At 39.8% G+C, this 19,335-nt stretch overlaps 3 protein-coding genes across 3 annotated transcripts; 2 read left to right on the forward strand and 1 right to left on the reverse strand.

Moving 5' to 3' along the window:
• Nucleotides 1-2,679: 2,679 nt before the first annotated feature.
• ier3ip1 (immediate early response 3 interacting protein 1) lies at nucleotides 2,680-4,635 on the forward strand. Its single transcript, XM_070924598.1, has 3 exons — nucleotides 2,680-2,770; nucleotides 3,160-3,261; nucleotides 3,692-4,635. Exons 1-3 carry the CDS (start codon nucleotides 2,680-2,682, stop codon nucleotides 3,745-3,747), a joined length of 249 nt encoding a protein of 82 aa, XP_070780699.1. The 3' UTR covers nucleotides 3,748-4,635.
• Nucleotides 4,636-6,299: 1,664 nt separating this feature from the next.
• hdhd2 (haloacid dehalogenase-like hydrolase domain containing 2) lies at nucleotides 6,300-11,162 on the forward strand. Its single transcript, XM_070924597.1, has 9 exons — nucleotides 6,300-6,320; nucleotides 7,897-8,006; nucleotides 8,257-8,359; nucleotides 8,486-8,591; nucleotides 9,259-9,343; nucleotides 9,734-9,899; nucleotides 10,090-10,140; nucleotides 10,488-10,551; nucleotides 10,824-11,162. The coding sequence occupies exons 2-9, from the start codon at nucleotides 7,906-7,908 to the stop codon at nucleotides 10,925-10,927; spliced, it is 780 nt and encodes a 259-aa protein (XP_070780698.1). The 5' UTR covers nucleotides 6,300-6,320; nucleotides 7,897-7,905; the 3' UTR covers nucleotides 10,928-11,162.
• Nucleotides 11,163-11,481: 319 nt separating this feature from the next.
• On the reverse strand, nucleotides 11,482-16,620 carry katnal2 (katanin p60 subunit A-like 2). The gene is made up of 14 exons (XM_070924573.1): nucleotides 16,533-16,620; nucleotides 16,354-16,390; nucleotides 16,044-16,146; nucleotides 15,853-15,951; nucleotides 15,314-15,385; nucleotides 15,103-15,180; nucleotides 14,618-14,716; nucleotides 13,743-13,806; nucleotides 13,509-13,627; nucleotides 13,305-13,396; nucleotides 12,677-12,787; nucleotides 12,025-12,187; nucleotides 11,769-11,871; nucleotides 11,482-11,621 (listed from the first exon to the last, which is right to left on the reverse strand). Exons 1-14 carry the CDS (start codon nucleotides 16,612-16,614, stop codon nucleotides 11,482-11,484), a joined length of 1,362 nt encoding a protein of 453 aa, XP_070780674.1. The 5' UTR covers nucleotides 16,615-16,620.
• Nucleotides 16,621-19,335: the final 2,715 nt, after the last annotated feature.

Consider the following 19,335-nt stretch of genomic DNA (forward strand, 5'->3'; position numbering starts at 1 on the left):
CACAGTGGCCTCCACTAGCTAACCCTTAATACCAGTCACCCATTGTGACAGACTATAAGTATTACGACCAATCAGTCTTTGAAAAACACAAAACCAGATCAAGACACTAATGTTGGGTTTTTATTTATTGTCTTCACAGGCTGAGTCAACAGAATCCCATGTAAGAGGAAGAAGCTGTCTGGATTTCTGTCAATGTCCCAAGAATAATAATAAAATAAAAAACAGTTACCAGAAAACTGACAGAGAAACATAGGAGAGAGACTCAAACAGAAAGGAAAACGACACTATATAGTGTATATATATATAAACATTTCCTAAGTTTTACTGGAACAGCATTTCTTTCTGCCTCTGCAGCTCAAGTACAACCCCTGTTAATAGCCTTGTACTGAAACTTTGTCTGGTTTCACAGTTTATTTCCTAAACTGACTGAAAGGGGGCAAACACTGGTGACATCAGGGGACTGATGTCAAGACTCCTGCGCTTTCCTCATTGCTGCACTGGCAGTCAGACTATAAGCTTTACCCAACCAGGACCAAAGCAACCACAACCTTTTTTGTCTTTTGTGAATTATAGGGCTGTTGAAAACCACCAGGAAGGCAGTTATAGACTTTGTCAGAAAGACTCTGAACGTTTCCAAGCTCTTGAATGATGAAGAGCAAGAGGAGAGAGTCATAGATACAGTAAGACTGGGTGTTATTGTCCATGACTCTGATTGCTGCTGGCCCAACTGTACATACACCAAACTGTGGATGAGGACGGACTTCGCATTAAGATTGTTGTTGTTATTATTGTTGTTGCCGTGGTATCACCAAATGGGGACCCTGAAGAGAAACAAACACACCAACCTTTATTTATTGGCAAGATCTGATCCCCAAGGGATTCTCCTTATCATGTCCAGTTGTGTTTATTGACCGAAACAAACTTTCCTGTTAACACAAATGATTGATTCGGTTCAGGGTTCAGATGTTGGTGGTGACTTGATGCACCCAAGTTTGGTCTGTTAGATGTCCCTAACTTGAATATGCCACATGAAGAACAAAAAAGGGGGGGGGGGGGGGGGTTAATGAAGTATTGCTGGTTTGGCTACCTACAGTATTAATACAGGATGGTATCACAAAAGGGTTTACGCTTTATGCAAACTGTACACTGGCAGAACAGTTTGGACCCATAGTTTTAGTATTTGGGAATGAGTTCTGAATGTACAAAAAACTACAGTAGTATTATGTTCAATGCAGATGTTCCTTCATCTGATTAAACCTTTTTGGAACAGCTGGAGAAAGCTTTGCCGAAAGATCCCCTGAAGGTACTTTTTACCTTCCAAATTTTCTAACCATCAACCTCCAGGCTTCACTTCCCCCTAGAGGTGACGGTGGTATTGCCACCATCAGCTAAATGTGTTTGGGTGTCATCAGATGGTGAATATAGACATTTAAAGGCCAACTCTGTGTACTTGTTTGCTCTCCAGATGAGTGATCAGGGCCAGGAGGAGCAAAAGACTGAAGTTTGCCAGTGTTGTATATCTACCTGTAAATTATTTCACGGACTGTATAAAACGTCATACGTGAGAATACTGAACCTCACAGTCTGTCTATCTATGTGTTTGTTTGTTTATTTATTTATTTGAGTATCAGGGCCTAAGACCCTGATTGTGAAATTATTATTTATCATAATGTTAAAAGAAACAGAAAGAGACAAGATGATGATGATAATGACGATGGTGCAGTCAAGTGTATGTCAGAAAGAATAAAAATGAGAACTCACCCACCTTGTTTATATAATGAAATGAATGAATGGATACAGCTGTCATTTACTGAGAGAAATGTTATCATTATAAACTGTTAATGCAGATGTATTTAAATATGTTCTTGTAGTTTCTCTACTATTTATGTGTAAATTAAAAGTCTATACAATAACCAGAATGTGGTTTCACTGGTTTCATGATTCGGCCTATTCGCTTTTAGCCAATTCTCATGTTTTTATTTAAATCCCTAATTTGAATTTAAGGACATAGTTTACACTTTTGATCATTCGATGCTCTTAAAACCCAGAGGCTTGTTTTCAGCTCTCCTGTTTGTGATGAATATAAACACAGAGGTGCAAAAACACCGCTCATTTTGTAAATTTGTAGAAGACTTGTTTCTCTGTTTCTCATGTGAAAAATGTACCTAAAACCTGGATGGTGAACAACCTTTACAACCAACAATTAGTTGAGTAGGCTGCCTGTCTTGATTGCTTCTGAGGGTGAGAGAGTTGAATAAATGTCACAACACATAAATATTGATAATTAGTGATCTAATTTGTGCATTTTAGATAACAAAAGTGAAACAGCTGTGACAGGAGAGCTCAATAAGGAATAGGCTCTTGCAGGGTGGACCTCCTGCCAAATTGAGAAATAAAGGAACATAAGAGATGTCAAACAGCAGCACATATCCGTTAACAATGTTAAGATATATAAATATGAAAAATCGTATGGAAAAAGACATTTAGACATGGCCACAGCGTAATTCTATGAAAAAAAGGGGGAATCTTCTTCTTTTCTTGACCGCTTCGTAGTGAACGTAAGGACGTCCTTCCTTTTTGTTGCACGACCTCCTCTGCCTCTTTACGGCATCCGCATCTCTGGGAGTGGTGAGCGACGTAGACGAAGAAGGAGGAGGAGGAGAAGAAGAAGTTGCCAGCATGGCGTTTACACTCTACTCCCTCATTCAGACCGCTATTCTATGCACTAATGCAATCGCTGTGTTGCATGAGGAGAGGTTTCTCAGCAAAAGTAAGTGTTTTGCCATATTTTATACAACGTACATCGTACATTTTATTCAAATAACGGTGGATAGCAAGCTAAAAGCAGCTAGCTAGGTGTGTAACGTCAGCAGCCTGTGTACTACACAGACTAGACTCTCATGTTGAGATTTTTTGGAAGAAAACTCGTTCGTTCATTAAGTCAGAGAGAAATATCCAGTGTGGAAGACGATTTATTGTTTTTTTTCCCAATTTTAATGCTACTTAAGGGAAGATTAAGAAGAAAACTGGGTGTTCAGGGGTGACAAATAAATACAATCATACATTTACTGTCATGTTTTCTTTTCTGCTTTAACAAATTGCTACCTCCTGGTTGTTTTCTTCTTTCTATATTTTTGTCCTCCTACATGTTTTCTCCAGTCGGCTGGGGTGTGGACCAGGGAGTTGGAGGTTTTGGGGATGATCCAGGAGTTAAAGCCCAGGTCCTCAATCTCATCCGCTCAGTCCGGACTGTCATGAGAGGTTGGGAAGCTAGTTTCCTTATGTCCCTAGAAAAATGAAATTGTCTAAGATCACAGGAAATGTTGAGTGAATGTCATGTTTAGCAGGGCTGGGTATCCTTTGAAACACTGATGTCAATGAACGCCTGAGCTTTTGGGACATATACTAAAACAGTACCTTCTTTGTGCATCATTTTGTCTTAACACAAAGCAGCCACAGAGGAACTTTTACATAAATAAAGTACAGTACAAAGTCAGCAGAATTATTATTTAAATCAGGAAACTTACCAAACCTTTGGTACCTGACAGTTTTTTATTTGCTTTGTGCCAGAGACACATTTCACTCAGTACCCAAAAAGTACTGATGTTTGACACCCAGCCATAGTATTTAGAGGTTGAGTATTTTGCATTTTGTTAACTTTTTGTTTTTGTTCCTTGTTTTGTTTTCACAGTGCCTTTAATAATAGTGAATTCGGCCTGCATCGTCCTGTTGTTACTGTTTGGTTGACGGCGGTACACCAAGCGCCAGAATGAAGCCAGAGGACCAGATGTGCCAAGGAACAACCACAAACACACATACAGAAATATCTGTCATTCAGAGACTTCTGCCTTTGCCAGTCAAAAAGTGTTCCCATGAGGCTAGCATGGGAATAGAAAAATATTAAACTCAACATGCAGATGTTCATATCCAAAGAGAAGAAGAATTGCCCCGTCACCTGGTTCAAATTTGTCTGGTGTGGACTTCCTAACTGGCTCTTCAGTTTGACACCAAAAGGACGAAATGAAGATAGTTCTTGGAAGTCGTAACGCCACTCTAGGTGATGATTCTCTCGTCATCCAAAGTGCTTTTGTGCTGCACAGAGTGTGTTTGTCCTCGCTCTCATCGTATGTATTCAGGACACATTGAGAGGAATCTGTTTTGGTGATTTAATGAGATATGTGTCATATGTTTCATCCTGTTGTTACAAATGAGAAACCTGTTAAAGAAGTGTCAGCAGTAGTACTGTATGATAATGGCAATGTAAATATTTATTATGTGTTTTTACATAAAATGATTTAAAAGGATTTAATATTTTCCCACCAGTGAGGGGGGTACTTAGAAACAGCATTGCTACCATTGGGTGGGGAGATTATAGTTACAGAAAATATAATCAAACTGTTAAACAAATGCAGGATACACATCTTTCTGACATGTTGTCCAGACCTGGTCGCAGCCCTGCAGTTTTCCAGGTGAAAGGTTTTAAATTTTAAGCAATATTGCCAAACACAATCCTGAAAATGACCCATTGTACTGTTTACATAACAATACCCTCTCAGTGCCACAAACATCATTGGGATGGTGTTGAGATGTTTTTTTTTTTGTCTTGAAATAAATGTATTAGTCATTTTAATGAAATTCGTTTGCCTCAGTCTTCTCTTTTAAGTGTGGCAGCAGAGGAGTAGTTTCTGCTGTTTTTTTTTAGTGAAATTAGCGTCTAAAACTATTTTGACTGACATTTCAAACAAGCTCCTTCTTACTGTTATAGGAATGCATTTTACTGCAATACTTTTACTTCCACTTGAGTAAAACTTTGCACACTGCAGTATCTCTCTACATCTGCTCTGTCTAAATATTGACATATTTCTCTCGACCCCATGCTCCACTTCATTAATAACGTCCCCATATGTTGTGAATTATCACGATTTCCATCCCGCTGCTAAGCTCCACAAACATTTTTATTAACACTACTGTAGTTTTGATTCTAAGTACCTGGTAGGGGGGAGTGGGTAAAGGGGATCTGCTGGAATTAGAAGCATATGTTTATCAGGGAGATTTGTGCAGTAAAGCCACTTTGATCTGTGATTAGTCGGAGTTTAGCTGTGGGTTCACAGTGAAATCTGTAAGCGATCACAGGCGGCTGTGCATGAATATGTATCTCCATTTCACAGGTCAGGATGTTTGGTGTTGGGGTGTCTGGGTCCTCAATAATAAATGTGTTCTGACAGGTTCGTTTTTAAGGAACATAAAGCAGCTTTTCCATTCCCTTTCATTTTAATTGTTTAGATGTACAATTTTCAATTTTTGTGCCTTTTGAATTTCATTTTAAAAAATGTATATATACAGCAGCTATTATGGAATCAATCTATAAAAAATAAACATACATTTTTTATTGAAATGAAAAAAAATGAAGAAATTAAATGATGTTATTTACTAACACAAAAATGTGGAAAGGAGACGATACCTGATGGTATCCTGATGGACTTTAACTCCATTTTAACTAACTCAGTTGGACAAAATTTGTATTTAAATAACATTAATTGATTCTTCCAACATCTGTAACCACAAAAGACCAAATGAAAGCACCAAAAAGAGAGAAACACCAAAAAAAGGTTAGTAAAAGAGCTGAAATATCAGAAACAAAACATTACATTAAAGCAAGTCCTGTTTTAATAAGAAGGGATTTAAAAGATGGCACTGATTTAGATATTTTGTCCGGACAAAAACATTTACAGTATGAGATTAGTCCTCCAACATCATGTTTTTCACAGTTATGAACTGCACAATATTTATGTGAAAACAAGAACTGAAAACTAAAAAACAACATTGGGAAACAGTGTTATTCGCTGGAGGTATGTTAAAAGAGGATTTGATCAGTGTTGTCTGGCGTCGTGCAGAGAGGTTTTTATCGTTTTGATAATACCTCCCACCATGTTAAATCTATCTGAATGCCCTGAAAGACCCACTAATGCGATACATCTGTTGGTTGTTAGTGGGATGGGACACATATGTTTTTTTTTATTACTCTAATGAGTGATTAAGTGGTTAGGGATAACCCTCTTATCTGATCTGATTTAAGATATAAATTGGAAAAAGATGATAGCTACAAAGAGAGAGTGATATCAAAAAGAGAGAGTGATATTAAAAATGTCTCCCCCCCCCCCCCCCCCCGAAAAAAACAAAAAAACAAAATACATACAATAAAACAGGATTTGAAGGAGGGCTGCGGGGAGGCAGCACTGAGCTGCGAGAGACTAAAACCCACTTTAACGCGAAGCGAAGAAGAAAACAGGAAGCAGGAAGAGGAGCTGCTGACGCTAAAGGTTAGCGGTGCAGGTTGATGACTTTCTAAACATGTAAACTTTATTCGCTTATTGTGCCGTTTGTGCAAATTGAAACCGCAACATTTTGTACAAAAAATGAAGTCGCTCAATGTGCACAAAGTTTCAGGTAACAGCTAAATGAATGCTACTTTCGCTGTCACTGTACCATCCATGCAGGTCCAACAGTATGTACATGTAGATTATGAAGGTTTTTAGACTACTAGTTAGTTAGCTACAAGCAGTTATTTGTTATAGTAATCTCTCTGCAATTAGTTTGAGAGATGTTTGCCTATTGAATATCACAACAGGCAAGAACGTGACAGCAGAAGTTGATAAAAGTGTGCATATTTCAATAACGTCAATATAAAATCACTATGGAGAACCACGGAAGCACCACAAGAATAGTATAGCAATATTGAACTGAATAGTAAAATGACATAATAATGATAAAAATCGTAAAAGCAAAAGACTACCAAGCTGTTACACTCACAACAGACATTTGGACCTGTGATAGTAGGAAAAGCACATTAGCAATTAATGACAGTTACAATGGCTGCAATGTATCCTTTTATACACATCTCCTCTAAAACCGGCCTGACAAATCAATGAAACTACCTGAATAAAAAGTCAACAGTGATTATTAATAAATTAGAAAAATCATACAAAGTACAATAAAGTCATGTAGAAAACGCAATACTGCAGACACACCAGGAGTCAAGTGTTAGAGAGTTGTCAAGCTTGTTATAAATTACAGCCCCGAACACTCCCACCACACACACACACACACAGAAAAATAAGCATATTCTCAGCGTGGCACTTCCTGTTATTAGTTGAGCTAAATACAAATAATAGATACATGACCTACAGGCTGTGTGTGTGTGTGTGTGTTTTAAGCTATTTTGGGTGGATATTAAGAGCATTAATTGTACCCTCACATTGATAACTACATGACAGAAATCCAAGCATGTCTAAATAATAGGGTATCATACAGTCAAATAGCAAAGAATTACAATCCCCAAATCTGTATTTTAGGCAGGAAGTCATACATTTTGGGGACAGACCGGTCAATAATCCTCTCAGTTTGTCCTGATGCAGGTTTGAACAACGCAGTAATCTGATCAATTCTGCCACTACCGATGTGAATTATGATTATGAATGTATAATCTCTAAAATAACAACATTATTATGAAAGAATAAGCTTTTTTGAACTGAATAAAGCTCCATTTACACTGGACCTTGGACATGTTTAGCAGTTTAGCAAATCATAATCAGAGACTGCACTCCAAGCAGCTCTTATCTAACAGCGTGTGCAGGTTTTCGTGAGGACTGAAACCTGTTTTGAGTTCATTCAAAATAAGTGAAAGTAAAATTGCGCTAAATAGATGACAAGTGAATTTAAGTGAAGTGAATCTATTATCTCATGGTATGGATTGTCCATTGTCCAACGCTGTTTTTAAGAGTGTCAAAAGAAATGTGGGTCCAAAGCAGGGCAAGCTTTGTGGACATCATGCCCACATGCCACTGCATCTCTACAAGATGCAGCCTCGGGTCACGCTCGCCATGTTCTCCTCCGCAGGTCTCCATCATGGCGGGCAGACGGGCTCTGAAGGCCGTGCTCATCGACCTGAGTGGAACTCTACATATAGAAGACACGGCGGTGCCCGGGGCGCAGGACGCCTTGAACAGGTAGGAAACTGCCCCCAAACCAGGTAAAGGTGTAAAATGGAGGGTCAAGAGTCTGAAGGTCTCTGCATGAATGAAATTAAAATATAGTTTAACATACACAATAAACTACAACACAGCTACACATGGTCATGGAGTGAAGTGGGAGCTGTAGGAGCCGCAAAAAAAACTTCTTATTACATCATTCATTTTGTTATTATAGATTCATATGAATTCTACCGGCTTTTAATGTGCTGTGTTTTGGTGCTGTCAGGTTACGGCAGGCGTCTGTAGCTGTGAAGTTTGTGACCAACACAACAAAAGAGAGCAAGAGGAACTTACTGGAACGACTGGAACGTCTCAACTTCCACCTCCAGGTAAAACATCCGAAGCCATATTTAATTTAGTGTACATGGTTTTTCTATATTGTTAAAGAAAAACTTCTTCTCTGGAGTGCAGCCTTTTTCCTGACTTTGTTTTTGAAAATGAACTTCACCCTGCAGGAAAAAGAGATCTTCACTTCACTGAGTGCAGCGAGGAGTTTGTTAGAGCAGAAACAACACAGACCTCTGCTGCTGGTGGAGGACAGCGCGCTGGAAGACTTCACTGGTACAGAGCTGTGTGTGTGTGTGTGTGTGTGCGTGTGTGTGTGTGCACACCAGAGAGAGAGTGAGAGACCATGCTTCAGCTGCAGGATGAACTGTTTTTATTTAGATTTTTTTCCCCATTTTTATTCATCTTTTGAAACTCATTTGTTTCAGCAATCAAATCAAACAACTGAAAATGAAAAATCACGGTTTAGTTATTTTTATTATTGTTCATCACTCTGCATATCACTACTGTCAGCAGAAAACCCACCTTGGCTTTATCTTAACCACCATTTTGTCAACGTTACCTAAACCCAGACGGTGACATTATTCAAACTGTAGCGTAGCCATCAGTTTGACAACTGCTGTTGTGACCTTTGACCTCTGGAGAGGGTTTAGGAAAAGAGAAGTTGGGATGGCCTTACTGAATAATCTATATAGCATTACATTTATCAACAAAACATTTGGTTTGTATGTTGTTAACAATAGTGATGAATGGCCAAATTACAAGAGCCCATATTGTTCACACTGTAAAAACCCAAAGTAATCAATTTAAAATGATATGAGACAAAGAAACACAACCCTTTGCATATGTGGATCTGTAGTTGTTTGTACTTTCTAAATTAATGCAAATATCAAGATTAAAACTGATTGACTAATCCTTCATAGTTATGTGTTTCCATTTCCAGGTATTGACACATCAGAGCCAAACGCTGTCGTCATTGGACTCGCTCCTGATCACTTCAACTACCAAACACTCAACAAGGCCTTCAGGTGGTCAGCTCACTCACAGGACACGTTCTTCACTGAATCACAGAACATTTGAGTTCCAGTTATTGAGAGTTTATCACAGGTTAGATGATGTAACAGTGTAGTTTTTGTAGCTAGTGTGAAAAACCACAATCAAATCTTTAATTTGCTTCTTTTGTTTTCACTTACTGTGCTTTTATTTCTTTAAAAAATGGCTGTAAATCATCTATGACCTATGAATCTTGCTTTGGACCAGTTGAAATTGCAGAATCATTGAAGAACTTACCTCCTCCTACCAAAGTCACAAACTCTGTAAAAATGCATCCAAACTTTGTAGTTCTGTACCTTCTTTTTCCTGATTATTATATTTGATGAATACAGTGCAGCCTGTTAATCATGTGTATTTCTCATCAGAATGATTCTGGATGGCGCTCCTCTCATCGCGATCCATAAGGCTCGATACTACAAACGTAAGGATGGTTTGGCCCTTGGCCCCGGGCCCTTTGTGACGGGACTTGAGTACGCCACGGACTGTAAAGCCACTGTGGTGGGAAAGCCGGAAAATACCTTTTTCACACAGGTTAGAAACTGATATTTTTACGTGTTTCCACCTTTTTACTGAAGTAAGAAGAGAAGAGGCTTTTGCGTTTATCATTTAACATCTAAAACACAGTTACTTTAAATCTAATTTTGAATGGGCTGAAATCCACCTCATGATATGCCTCTATAATTCTTAATCTCATTTTCTTTTGGTTGTTTCCTTCAAATAGGCTCTGTCTGATTTAGGATGTAGCCCAGATGAAGCTGTCATGATAGGAGATGTAAGTATATCGTCAATTGTGATTCATTAACAGGGTTAGGGTTAATTAGTTAATAGTTAATTCAGTACATTTTCAACATTTAGCGGAGAGACTTGTATAGACTGAGCAAGGAGAGGCTCATTTCTGTACACAAGGGGACCTCAAACCTGGGTCTGTTCACTCCAAAGAGAAATTTCTTTTAAAATATGATACCATGTTTTTTGACAATGTTTTTAGAACATACATATATTTTGCATTATTTGATAGAATATTAATCAGCCTGTAGTAAACGTCTTCCCAAATAAAATAAAGTTGATTCAGTAGAAAAGTTAGAAGGTGGTTTGTGTCCCATTGCTGTTTTCCCACAGGACGCCAGAGATGATGTGGGCGGGGCTCAGAACACGGGAATGTTGGGAATTCTGGTCAAAACCGGTACGAAAAATTAATTATTAATTCTCAACCATTTTCACCTCCAGTTCTTCCTTTTCCTGACAACTTACCTGACAGCAACTGACTGCTGCATAGTGACCGGAAAATGTGATTCTTTTACTCTTCCTCATCTCTCTATCTTCTTCCTCCACTGTAACATCTTCATAATAACCTACAGTATATATTGTGGTATTTTCCCATGGATCTTATCAATTATTATGCCGATTATTGTTGTTTTTGTGGTTGATTCCACCTTCTCTCCACTCATCTCTCAGGTAAATACAGAGACGGAGATGAGAATAAAATCAACCCTCCTCCCCACCTGACATGTGACAGTTTCCCTGACGCTGTCGAGCACATCCTGAAGAACCTGCTATAAGCCATAAGTAACAGAACCTTTCATTTGCACAAGAAAACACTCCAGTTGTCATCGTTGTAGACTGTTGACGTTGGATGGAAGTCATTGAATGATTCCCCTCATCCCAGACATCCTTAATTATTAAGGAAGGATAACCATCTTTTAATCCACATAAGTCTGACTGTTCATCCCTAAATAGAGATAAAGAAAGATAATTTTACACAAGTGAGTGTAGGACTACTTTCTCTCTGTAAGTCCAGTGAGTTAAGTAAAAGTAAAGCATGCATTTCAGTATCTGTTGCCACAATAACAAATATTTTGTCATTATATCATAATGTATAAATAGACATTTGAATCAAAAAATATTCAGCTGGTAACTAAAGTTTATTATTTCATTGTGCTTATGATCATAGTACAGATAAAATGAATGAAAGACTGCATAAGACATAGTAGCACTGGCTCAGAATATCAAAGTTTTTAGATTTGACTGATGTCATTCAGATATATGCTGTAGTGTTATAAGTATAGTGTATAAAAGTTTTTTTTTTTTTCTCACGTTGAAATGTGCTTGTGTGTCAGACAGACTCGTACTCTCTCTCCCAGGCTGCGTATCTGTCCATCAGGTTTCGGGCCGAGGGTTTGGTGTGAGCAATGACTTCTAGGAAGTCAGCTGTTGTGACAGTCTCCAGCTGGATGGCAGGCATGTCACTATCTCCTGTGAAGGAGAATCCCAGTGAGGCCACAGTGTTTCATTCAGGGACACTTGAAAGAAAACATGGCTGTTGTGGGGGTCGATTTTTTTATGTGGTTGTAGGTCGTTGAACCACTAGACCTCCATGTGTGTGTTTGTGTGTTGTCCTACCGTCCTGATGTGACTCCAGAGCATCAAAGATCTTGCGGACTGGTCTCATGGCAGCCTCCTTACACACCAGTGTTATATCAGAGCCAGAGTAGCCCTCCATCCCCTGAAACACACACACACACACACACACACACACACACACACACACACACACACACACACAGGCAGATGAGGCCTAGCTGACTTGACAAAGAAAATGTGAAATAGGTGATTAAACACTTGTTTAACTGTCTTAACAAGTCTTACTGCAACACACCTTCGCCAGAGTTTCATAGTCCAGCTCAGTTCGTAGCTCCACCCCTCCTGTGGAGCTAAGAGGGGGCAGCCAATGAGAGATCATGGCTTGGCGAGCTGGCGAGGTGGGAAGACCAACAAGAATCCTCTTCTCTAACCTCCTTAGCATGGCATGGTCCAGTTCCCTGAGAGAGGAGACAGGACAGTTATAAATCCGTACACAGCAGTTCATTTCTCGTTCACTTTGAGTCACAATATCCTGGATAATTTTTCTATACATATTTTTCTATACATTACTGAGAAATTGCACCTTGTTTTTGTTGGATTCAGTAAAATAAAACATTTTTGTTCAACTTGTTTCTTTATGTATTTTTTTTAAAATAAGGTTAACCATGGCTGCAAAATAGCAGTTTAGCTAATTAGACATTTAATATTCTTTTTTAGAAATCATCTCAACCCAACAAGAACTGAGCTAGAGAAATAGTGAGCGATGGAGTAGAAGAGAAAACATGATTGTTTTTGTGTGTCTGCTGCTCTCACATCAGTCCTCCATCTCTTCTTTGCAGATGGCAACAGAAACACACTGGTTTGTCATTATCATCATAGGGAAGATAAAATACTGATGGCCGTGGAGGTTTGTACATATGTGGTGTGTGTTTATGTGCTAGTGTTACCATGGCAGGTTGGAGGCCGCCAGTACAAACACCAGGTCCTCTGATCTCGCCAGTCCGTCCATCTGAACCAGCAGCTCCGTCTTCATCCTGCGACTCCCCTCATGCTCTCCTCTGAAAACAGACATCAGTCAGCTGTTGCATCAAGTTTATTCACCACCGCATGACTCATTCAGTGTCTGTACAGCGCTCTGCCCATTGTTGGTTAGTTTAGGAAAGAGCTTCATAATTGTGATTAAAATGATCATTTCAATTATCTTGCTTGGATAATAAAAATGAATTCAAATTTTTAAAAATAATGATTTGAATCAAAACGATTTTAGTTTACTTTCTTTAAAATACTCATCTGCATTCAGACCTTTATTATGGCTAAAATGGTATATATAGATAACCTAAATGAACAAACATCTGAATTACATATCTTGTACAAATGTCAGCTGTAAAAAAATACATTCCTGAGTTCACAATTTACAGACATCTCAAAGTGACTTATCTGTCTCACTCAAGGACACTTTGTTCACCTCCAGCCATGTCCTGCCAGACACATTGGCTGTTGCAGGGAGAGAGAACTGCTAAGCTTCAGCACTCAGAGAAAACATTTCCATTTAGCACACTTTGTGGTTCAGCTCACCCCATGCTGGTTCCTCTCTGGCTCATCACTGACTCCAGCTCATCCAGGAAGATGGTGGATGGGGCGTGGTACCTGGCCAGCTCAAACAGAACCTGCAGACATACAGATACATAGATTTACACAAAGTATAGGAGACAATGTGTTTTTTGTTTTTGTTCTTATTTGTTGCATATGATCTGTTGTGTGTGTTGAAGATGAACCTACCCTGACCAGTTTCTCAGAGTCTCCTCTCCACTTGCTGACGATGCTGGAAGCTGAGATGTTGAAGAAGGTCGTCTTACACTCTGTGGCCACGGCCTTGGCTAGCAGCGTCTTACCTGTACCTGTGTGTGTGTGTGTGTGTGCGCGAGTGAGATGGTCACAAGAGTACATGTCAGGAAGAATGTAGGCCACTGACTAAGCAAACCTGATAAAGGTTTACAGCTCTGGAGGTCTCACCTGGGGGTCCATAGAGCAGCAAGCCCTTCCACGGAGACAGGATGCCTGTAAACAGCTGGGGGTACTGTAAAGACAGAGAGCAGCACATATGAACTACAACAGCACAGACAAACCTTTAGTAAATCACATTAGAAATCAATATGAGAATATTTTACATTTTATAGCAACAAAACACGCATTTCCATTTTCCGCAGACCAATCAGAAGCTGAGCTGTGTGCAAAGAAAACTGCTTCGCCTGATGTATAGCTGAATCGGTACTGCAAATACCACATACCATAAATTAGTCTGAATTTTAGGTGGCAAACAGAGGATGAGTCAAATCACCAAACTGACCTTAAAGCCCAGAGAATGAATAATAATGGAGACAGAAGTTGGGGATTGTGGGAAGGTGGAGGTGCGGTGTTATTCAATAAAACAGGGCGGCAGAATAGAAGATAGACACATCAGTCCTCATCTCCGTCTGTAAATGTCAAGAGGATGCAGACAACCTGATTTGTTGTCATCATATCCATGAGAGAGGTCTAGATGATGATGGAAGTATGTATTTTCTGTGTGTGTTTCTGTGTGTGTGTGTGTGTGTGTGTGTGTGTGTGTGCCCTCTACGAAAGTGTTTGTGTGCCAGGTTTTATTTGTATGTGCAGTCTCTGTGTGTATAAATTCTACATGGCATTGCATGTGTTCCTTTCTCCCTGTCTATCCATCCATCTGTGTATGTGTGTGTTACCATATTATCCCAGATATGGATTTAATGTCAGCCTAACAGACTGGCCTGACCCCGCTGCCCTCCTCTTTAAGCCCTTTAAAGGAGATGTATTCAGAATCGAAGCCGGGCGACCGGTGCTGAAATACCAGCATGCCCAGGCAGCGGCCGCACCTTAATGGGATAGACGACGGCCTCTTTGACTAATCGCTTTGCGTCTTCCAGGCCGATGATGTCCTCCCACCGCACATTGGGGCTGTGCAAATAGATGTCCTACATGGGTTGAACACATACACAAACACAGAGTGAGGGATGCATGTGGAAGATATCAGCTATAAAATGGACAAGCACACACACACGCACACACACATCCTGGTGCTATTAGGCTGTAAATAGGTGTCCTTTAGGATGAAACACCAGATAAGGGAAATAGATAGAACCTGGGCCTTCATTAATACCACAGATCAATTCATTCACAACACAGCTCTTCACTGCTCTCTAGTGGATATATTTGGCATCACATAAATCACTTCAAGCACATTTTCACATTCTGTGCCACAAGTTAAGATAACATCAGCTCCTCTACGTGTTTGTAATTAAGCATGTACGTTTCTTGTTTGTCAGTGTTTGTAATATTTCAGTGAGTGTGTGTGTAGTACCCTGCTGATGATTGCAGCCAGTTCTCTCATCTCACTGCTCATTCCAGAAAAGCCACTAAGGGGCTTCAGCAGCCGCTCCTGCAACACAGGTAGCACCAAACATAATATTTTTGCATGTTTTACAGACCAAAGTAACTGCTCATCATGAGGATTTTTGTTATTTTTATGTTGCTCAGGGGCTCCAATGATTACATTAAGTAAGTAATTATACCATGTGGTTTGAGTCACTGCCAGCTCCTTTGACAGCGTCATGGATTGAACCCTTGCCGTCAGTCATCTGGCCCTAAGACAGGCAATACAAGGTTTTTTTCACATTTAGGTGAACATAGGCATAATAAGAACAAAGCTGACAGCAGTGATTCGGTTTTGATTTTAATGAAAGGGTGTGTACATATTTGGTTTGTACACACATACAGGTGCTGGTTTAAGTAGTAATGGGTTTTTTTTTTTCAGAAGAGACCAAAGAGTAAAGTCATCCATAAAAATGACAAAATACCCCAAAAATGATTCTGTCACACATTCCAAGATCCATACACAAAGACCAATTTTAAGCAACCCCCCCCCCCCCCCCCCCCCAAACAATTAAAACATATTAGAAAATGTGGGAGATAGTTTCTGTAAAATCATCACAGATGACAGGATTCTAGTTTTACCAGATGAAGGTCTACTAATGTCTGAAATGTAAACAAATAAAATGTGTCCTGATAACAATCACGTCATCCGTAAATAACAACAATCATTCCCCGGTACCTTTCTGTTTATGGCTGCCTCTCCAACTGGTCCATTTCTGATGGAGGAAACGTTGAGACCAAACTCTGACGTCTCTGGAGGGACAGAGGAGCCGTTCTCCTGGAAAATGAAACACAGTCATCAGGATGTCAGAAATCACCTCGCATTTTGATATTCTTCTGATCGTGGTTGTTTTTTGTTTAATGCTATACATTTGTATGTGAACTGGCAGGCGTCCTCTTGGGTCCATTTCCAGACTGTGGGCTCTGGGATGGGTTGATTTTGGGAAGAGGCTTCACAGCTGAACAGGGACTCCTGAGGGACCAAAAGAGACACAGATCAATGGAACAAGTTCGGAGCTACCAGCTATCATTGGTAGATTGTTTTAAATTGGCTCAAACAAATGTTCTGTTGTTTTTGAGTACTCATTTTGTTTATATTGTTAGCATGTACAGACAGTTTATGACTATTAAGTCCAGAGCATGAAATAAAAAGAAAGGTGTGAGAGATGGAGAGACTCACCTCTTTACTCCACCACTTCTTGCACATCTGTTTTCACCTTGACATAAAAAAAACAACAGAAAATATTCACTGTCATAATTGAGTACATCCCAATAATTCAGAATTCAGCAGCAAATTTATACCATTAAGCATGACACTTGATGTCAATGTTGCTCAGTGTTTTAGCGGTGCTCACATACCTGGTTCAGCTGTTCTTCTGATAAGTTTGGGATACTTCTGGAACTTGACGTAGTGATAGCTCTCGTACTCCATCAGCACCATCTCCAGATCGATGTTATCACAAACCTCGAACCTCCTCACACCTCCATTAGTCTCCTGGTCCAAGGCCACTGCTGCAGCCACGTAGCTGGTGAATGGACACACGCAAGAACTCACAGACAATGGAAAGATCAGAAAGTAACAGAAACAAGGTCAACTATGTCTGCAGTCTTGCGCTGTGAACCTGGGGAGTCCAGCATGATTCAATTTGAATGTGTGTCGTTGATGAAATGCACGTAGACAATAAAGTCAGACACTTTCCACATAGACACTCACAGCCTTTATAAAGTATACTGTTACTCCACCACCATCTGAATGTATTTTTTTGGCATGCCACTGCACATCAACCACATATGTGCCAGCTCACAACTTCATACTGACCCTTGCCCCAGCAGGTGTTGGTAAATGAGGATGAGGAGGCTCTTCCTCCTCATCTCAGTCCTCAGCTCATCCTGTTGGACAGCAACACAGAGCACACTCAGCACTGAGACTCAGCAGCACCTCAAACACAACTGCTGCACAGCAATAATTAAAAGCAATAAAATGTGTGGTAATATCTGTAGATGGAAAATAACTAATAAGTAGTCTTGTCGTTATATTAGGTCCTTTTCACAGCAGACATTTTGACTTGCCATTGTAGGAAAAGCTCACGTGTACCTAATGACATTAACATTGGCTCCGATTTATTCAAGTGTCCCAGTTCCAGTGTGACAGTGCGCCAGCATGCACAATACCATGACCCTGAAAACTCAGCCATTGTTCATTTTTCTAGCCTACCGTTCCAAACTACGTACTAGTATTAACTGTTAGTATTTAAGTATTAAGTATTTTCAAAGGGTCCTTTTCACAGCATCCATATTTACTTGGGATGGCAGGAAAACCACAAGTGAATAAACATAATATTAAAATAATAAAAATGAATGATGGCTTTGACGCACTTAAATAGCACGCAGCCCTCGTTAATTATATTAATAACACCTGTGTTTGACAAGTCAAAATATCTGCAGGGAAAAAAGTCTAAAGCCGAGAAATAGGTCTTGAGTATCATATTCTAGTACCCTTAGCGCGGAGTACTACATTGGGATGAGGAGAGAGACAAAATCCCAGTAGAGGGCGACAGATCGCCACACATAACAACCACCTGACTGGGTATCTAGGCAACCGAGAGACGCTGATTGATTGTGGCGCTGGATGCATGCAAAACTAGCTTGATTAGCTCGACGGCTAACTGCTTAACGTTTAATTGTGACAGTTTAGCTGTTGTTTGCTGCATAACATGTGTGTAAAATACAATGCCCTGGCCCTGGATACGTGTTATTATCAGTATAACGTTGCTTGTCATCTGGGACAGTGAATTTACGCAGAGGCAACGTTACATGCCCCCTTCCCAGGTGCCACTGCTAGCTTGTTAGCTAAAAGTTTTTAGCTTGTCAATAGTAGTTTGTCAAGTCTGCAAGAAATCACAAAACACAAAACTCCTTATTCACTCACCGCCTCCCGGGCTTGATGTGCGATTTTCATAGATTGGTATGAAAGCTCCGTCATGATTCTGAAGGGTTAATGAGACAGTAATTTAGGTCTGTCCGTTGTCTGGTGTCGGTTGTTTCTTAAGTCTGCTCGCCGTGTTTGTGTATGGGTAACAGTTTGCCCTCGGGGCTACCGTACTTACAGGTGCCCTTTCTATCTCCACCTGTATGTGTGTGTAAATACAAACACTGAAACAGACAATGCCACAGAACTGCCAACATTGTGTAATTATAGTAAGTTTGTATTTATTAGCAAACGACATTTTTATAGGTTAAGACGTTAAAGAAAAAAAATGAGCATGAGATCAGATGTGGTTGAAAGCTCTGGAGAGGGCAGTAAGTGGACCTCTGGTTAAGATTGTCTAAAAAAATTACAATTTACAACAATTAAATAACAATAACTTCTCTGAGTGTCTGGCTCTTGTCCAGCAAATCACAAATGTTTTGCGTGCGGAAGGATATTACATACAGAACTCTTAATTTAACTTAACGGATAAATAGCACTGTTGTTGTGATAATTCAGTTTTAGTTCCTTTTACTCACAAACATTGCCATCAGGTGAAAAACGGAACTTCAGCCTTATTTTAGGGTCACATGTTGTTCCTATGGAGATAATGTAAAAAAGATTTCTATTCAAAAACATCAAGTGATGTGATACTGAATGTGTCCACGAGAGAGCAGAGGAGAGCCTCGCTGTGAGTAAATTGAATGTGTGTATGTAATAATGAGGACCTAATTGTTTTTTATTCTAAAGGACACCTATTTATGAAAGCCTTATTGCACGAGGATGTGCACAAGTGTATGTGTATGTATATACAGACTTTCTACTGGATTTCTATTTGCATTAAAACTGTGGATCTTATTTTGTATTAGTTTGTATTGTTTGAATTTTTTTCTTCCTGCATCCATAACTGTGTGTGTGTGTGTTTGTCTTCACCCCTGAAGGACATCTATTTTCCCAGCGAGCTGTGGGAGGACATCATCGGCCTGGAAGACGCAAAGCGATTAGTCAAAGAGGCCGTCGTCTATCCCATTAAGGTGCGGCCGCTGCCTGGGCATGCTGGTATTTCAGCACCGGTCGCCCGGCTTCGATTCTGAATACATCTCCTTTAAAGGGCTTAAAGAGAAGGAGGGCAGCGGGGTCAGGCCAGTCTGTTAGGCTGACATTAAATCCATATCTGGGATAATATGGTAACAC

This window comes from Enoplosus armatus, chromosome 18 (genome assembly GCF_043641665.1).
Source record: "Enoplosus armatus isolate fEnoArm2 chromosome 18, fEnoArm2.hap1, whole genome shotgun sequence".
Lineage (NCBI taxonomy): Eukaryota > Metazoa > Chordata > Actinopteri > Centrarchiformes > Enoplosidae > Enoplosus > Enoplosus armatus.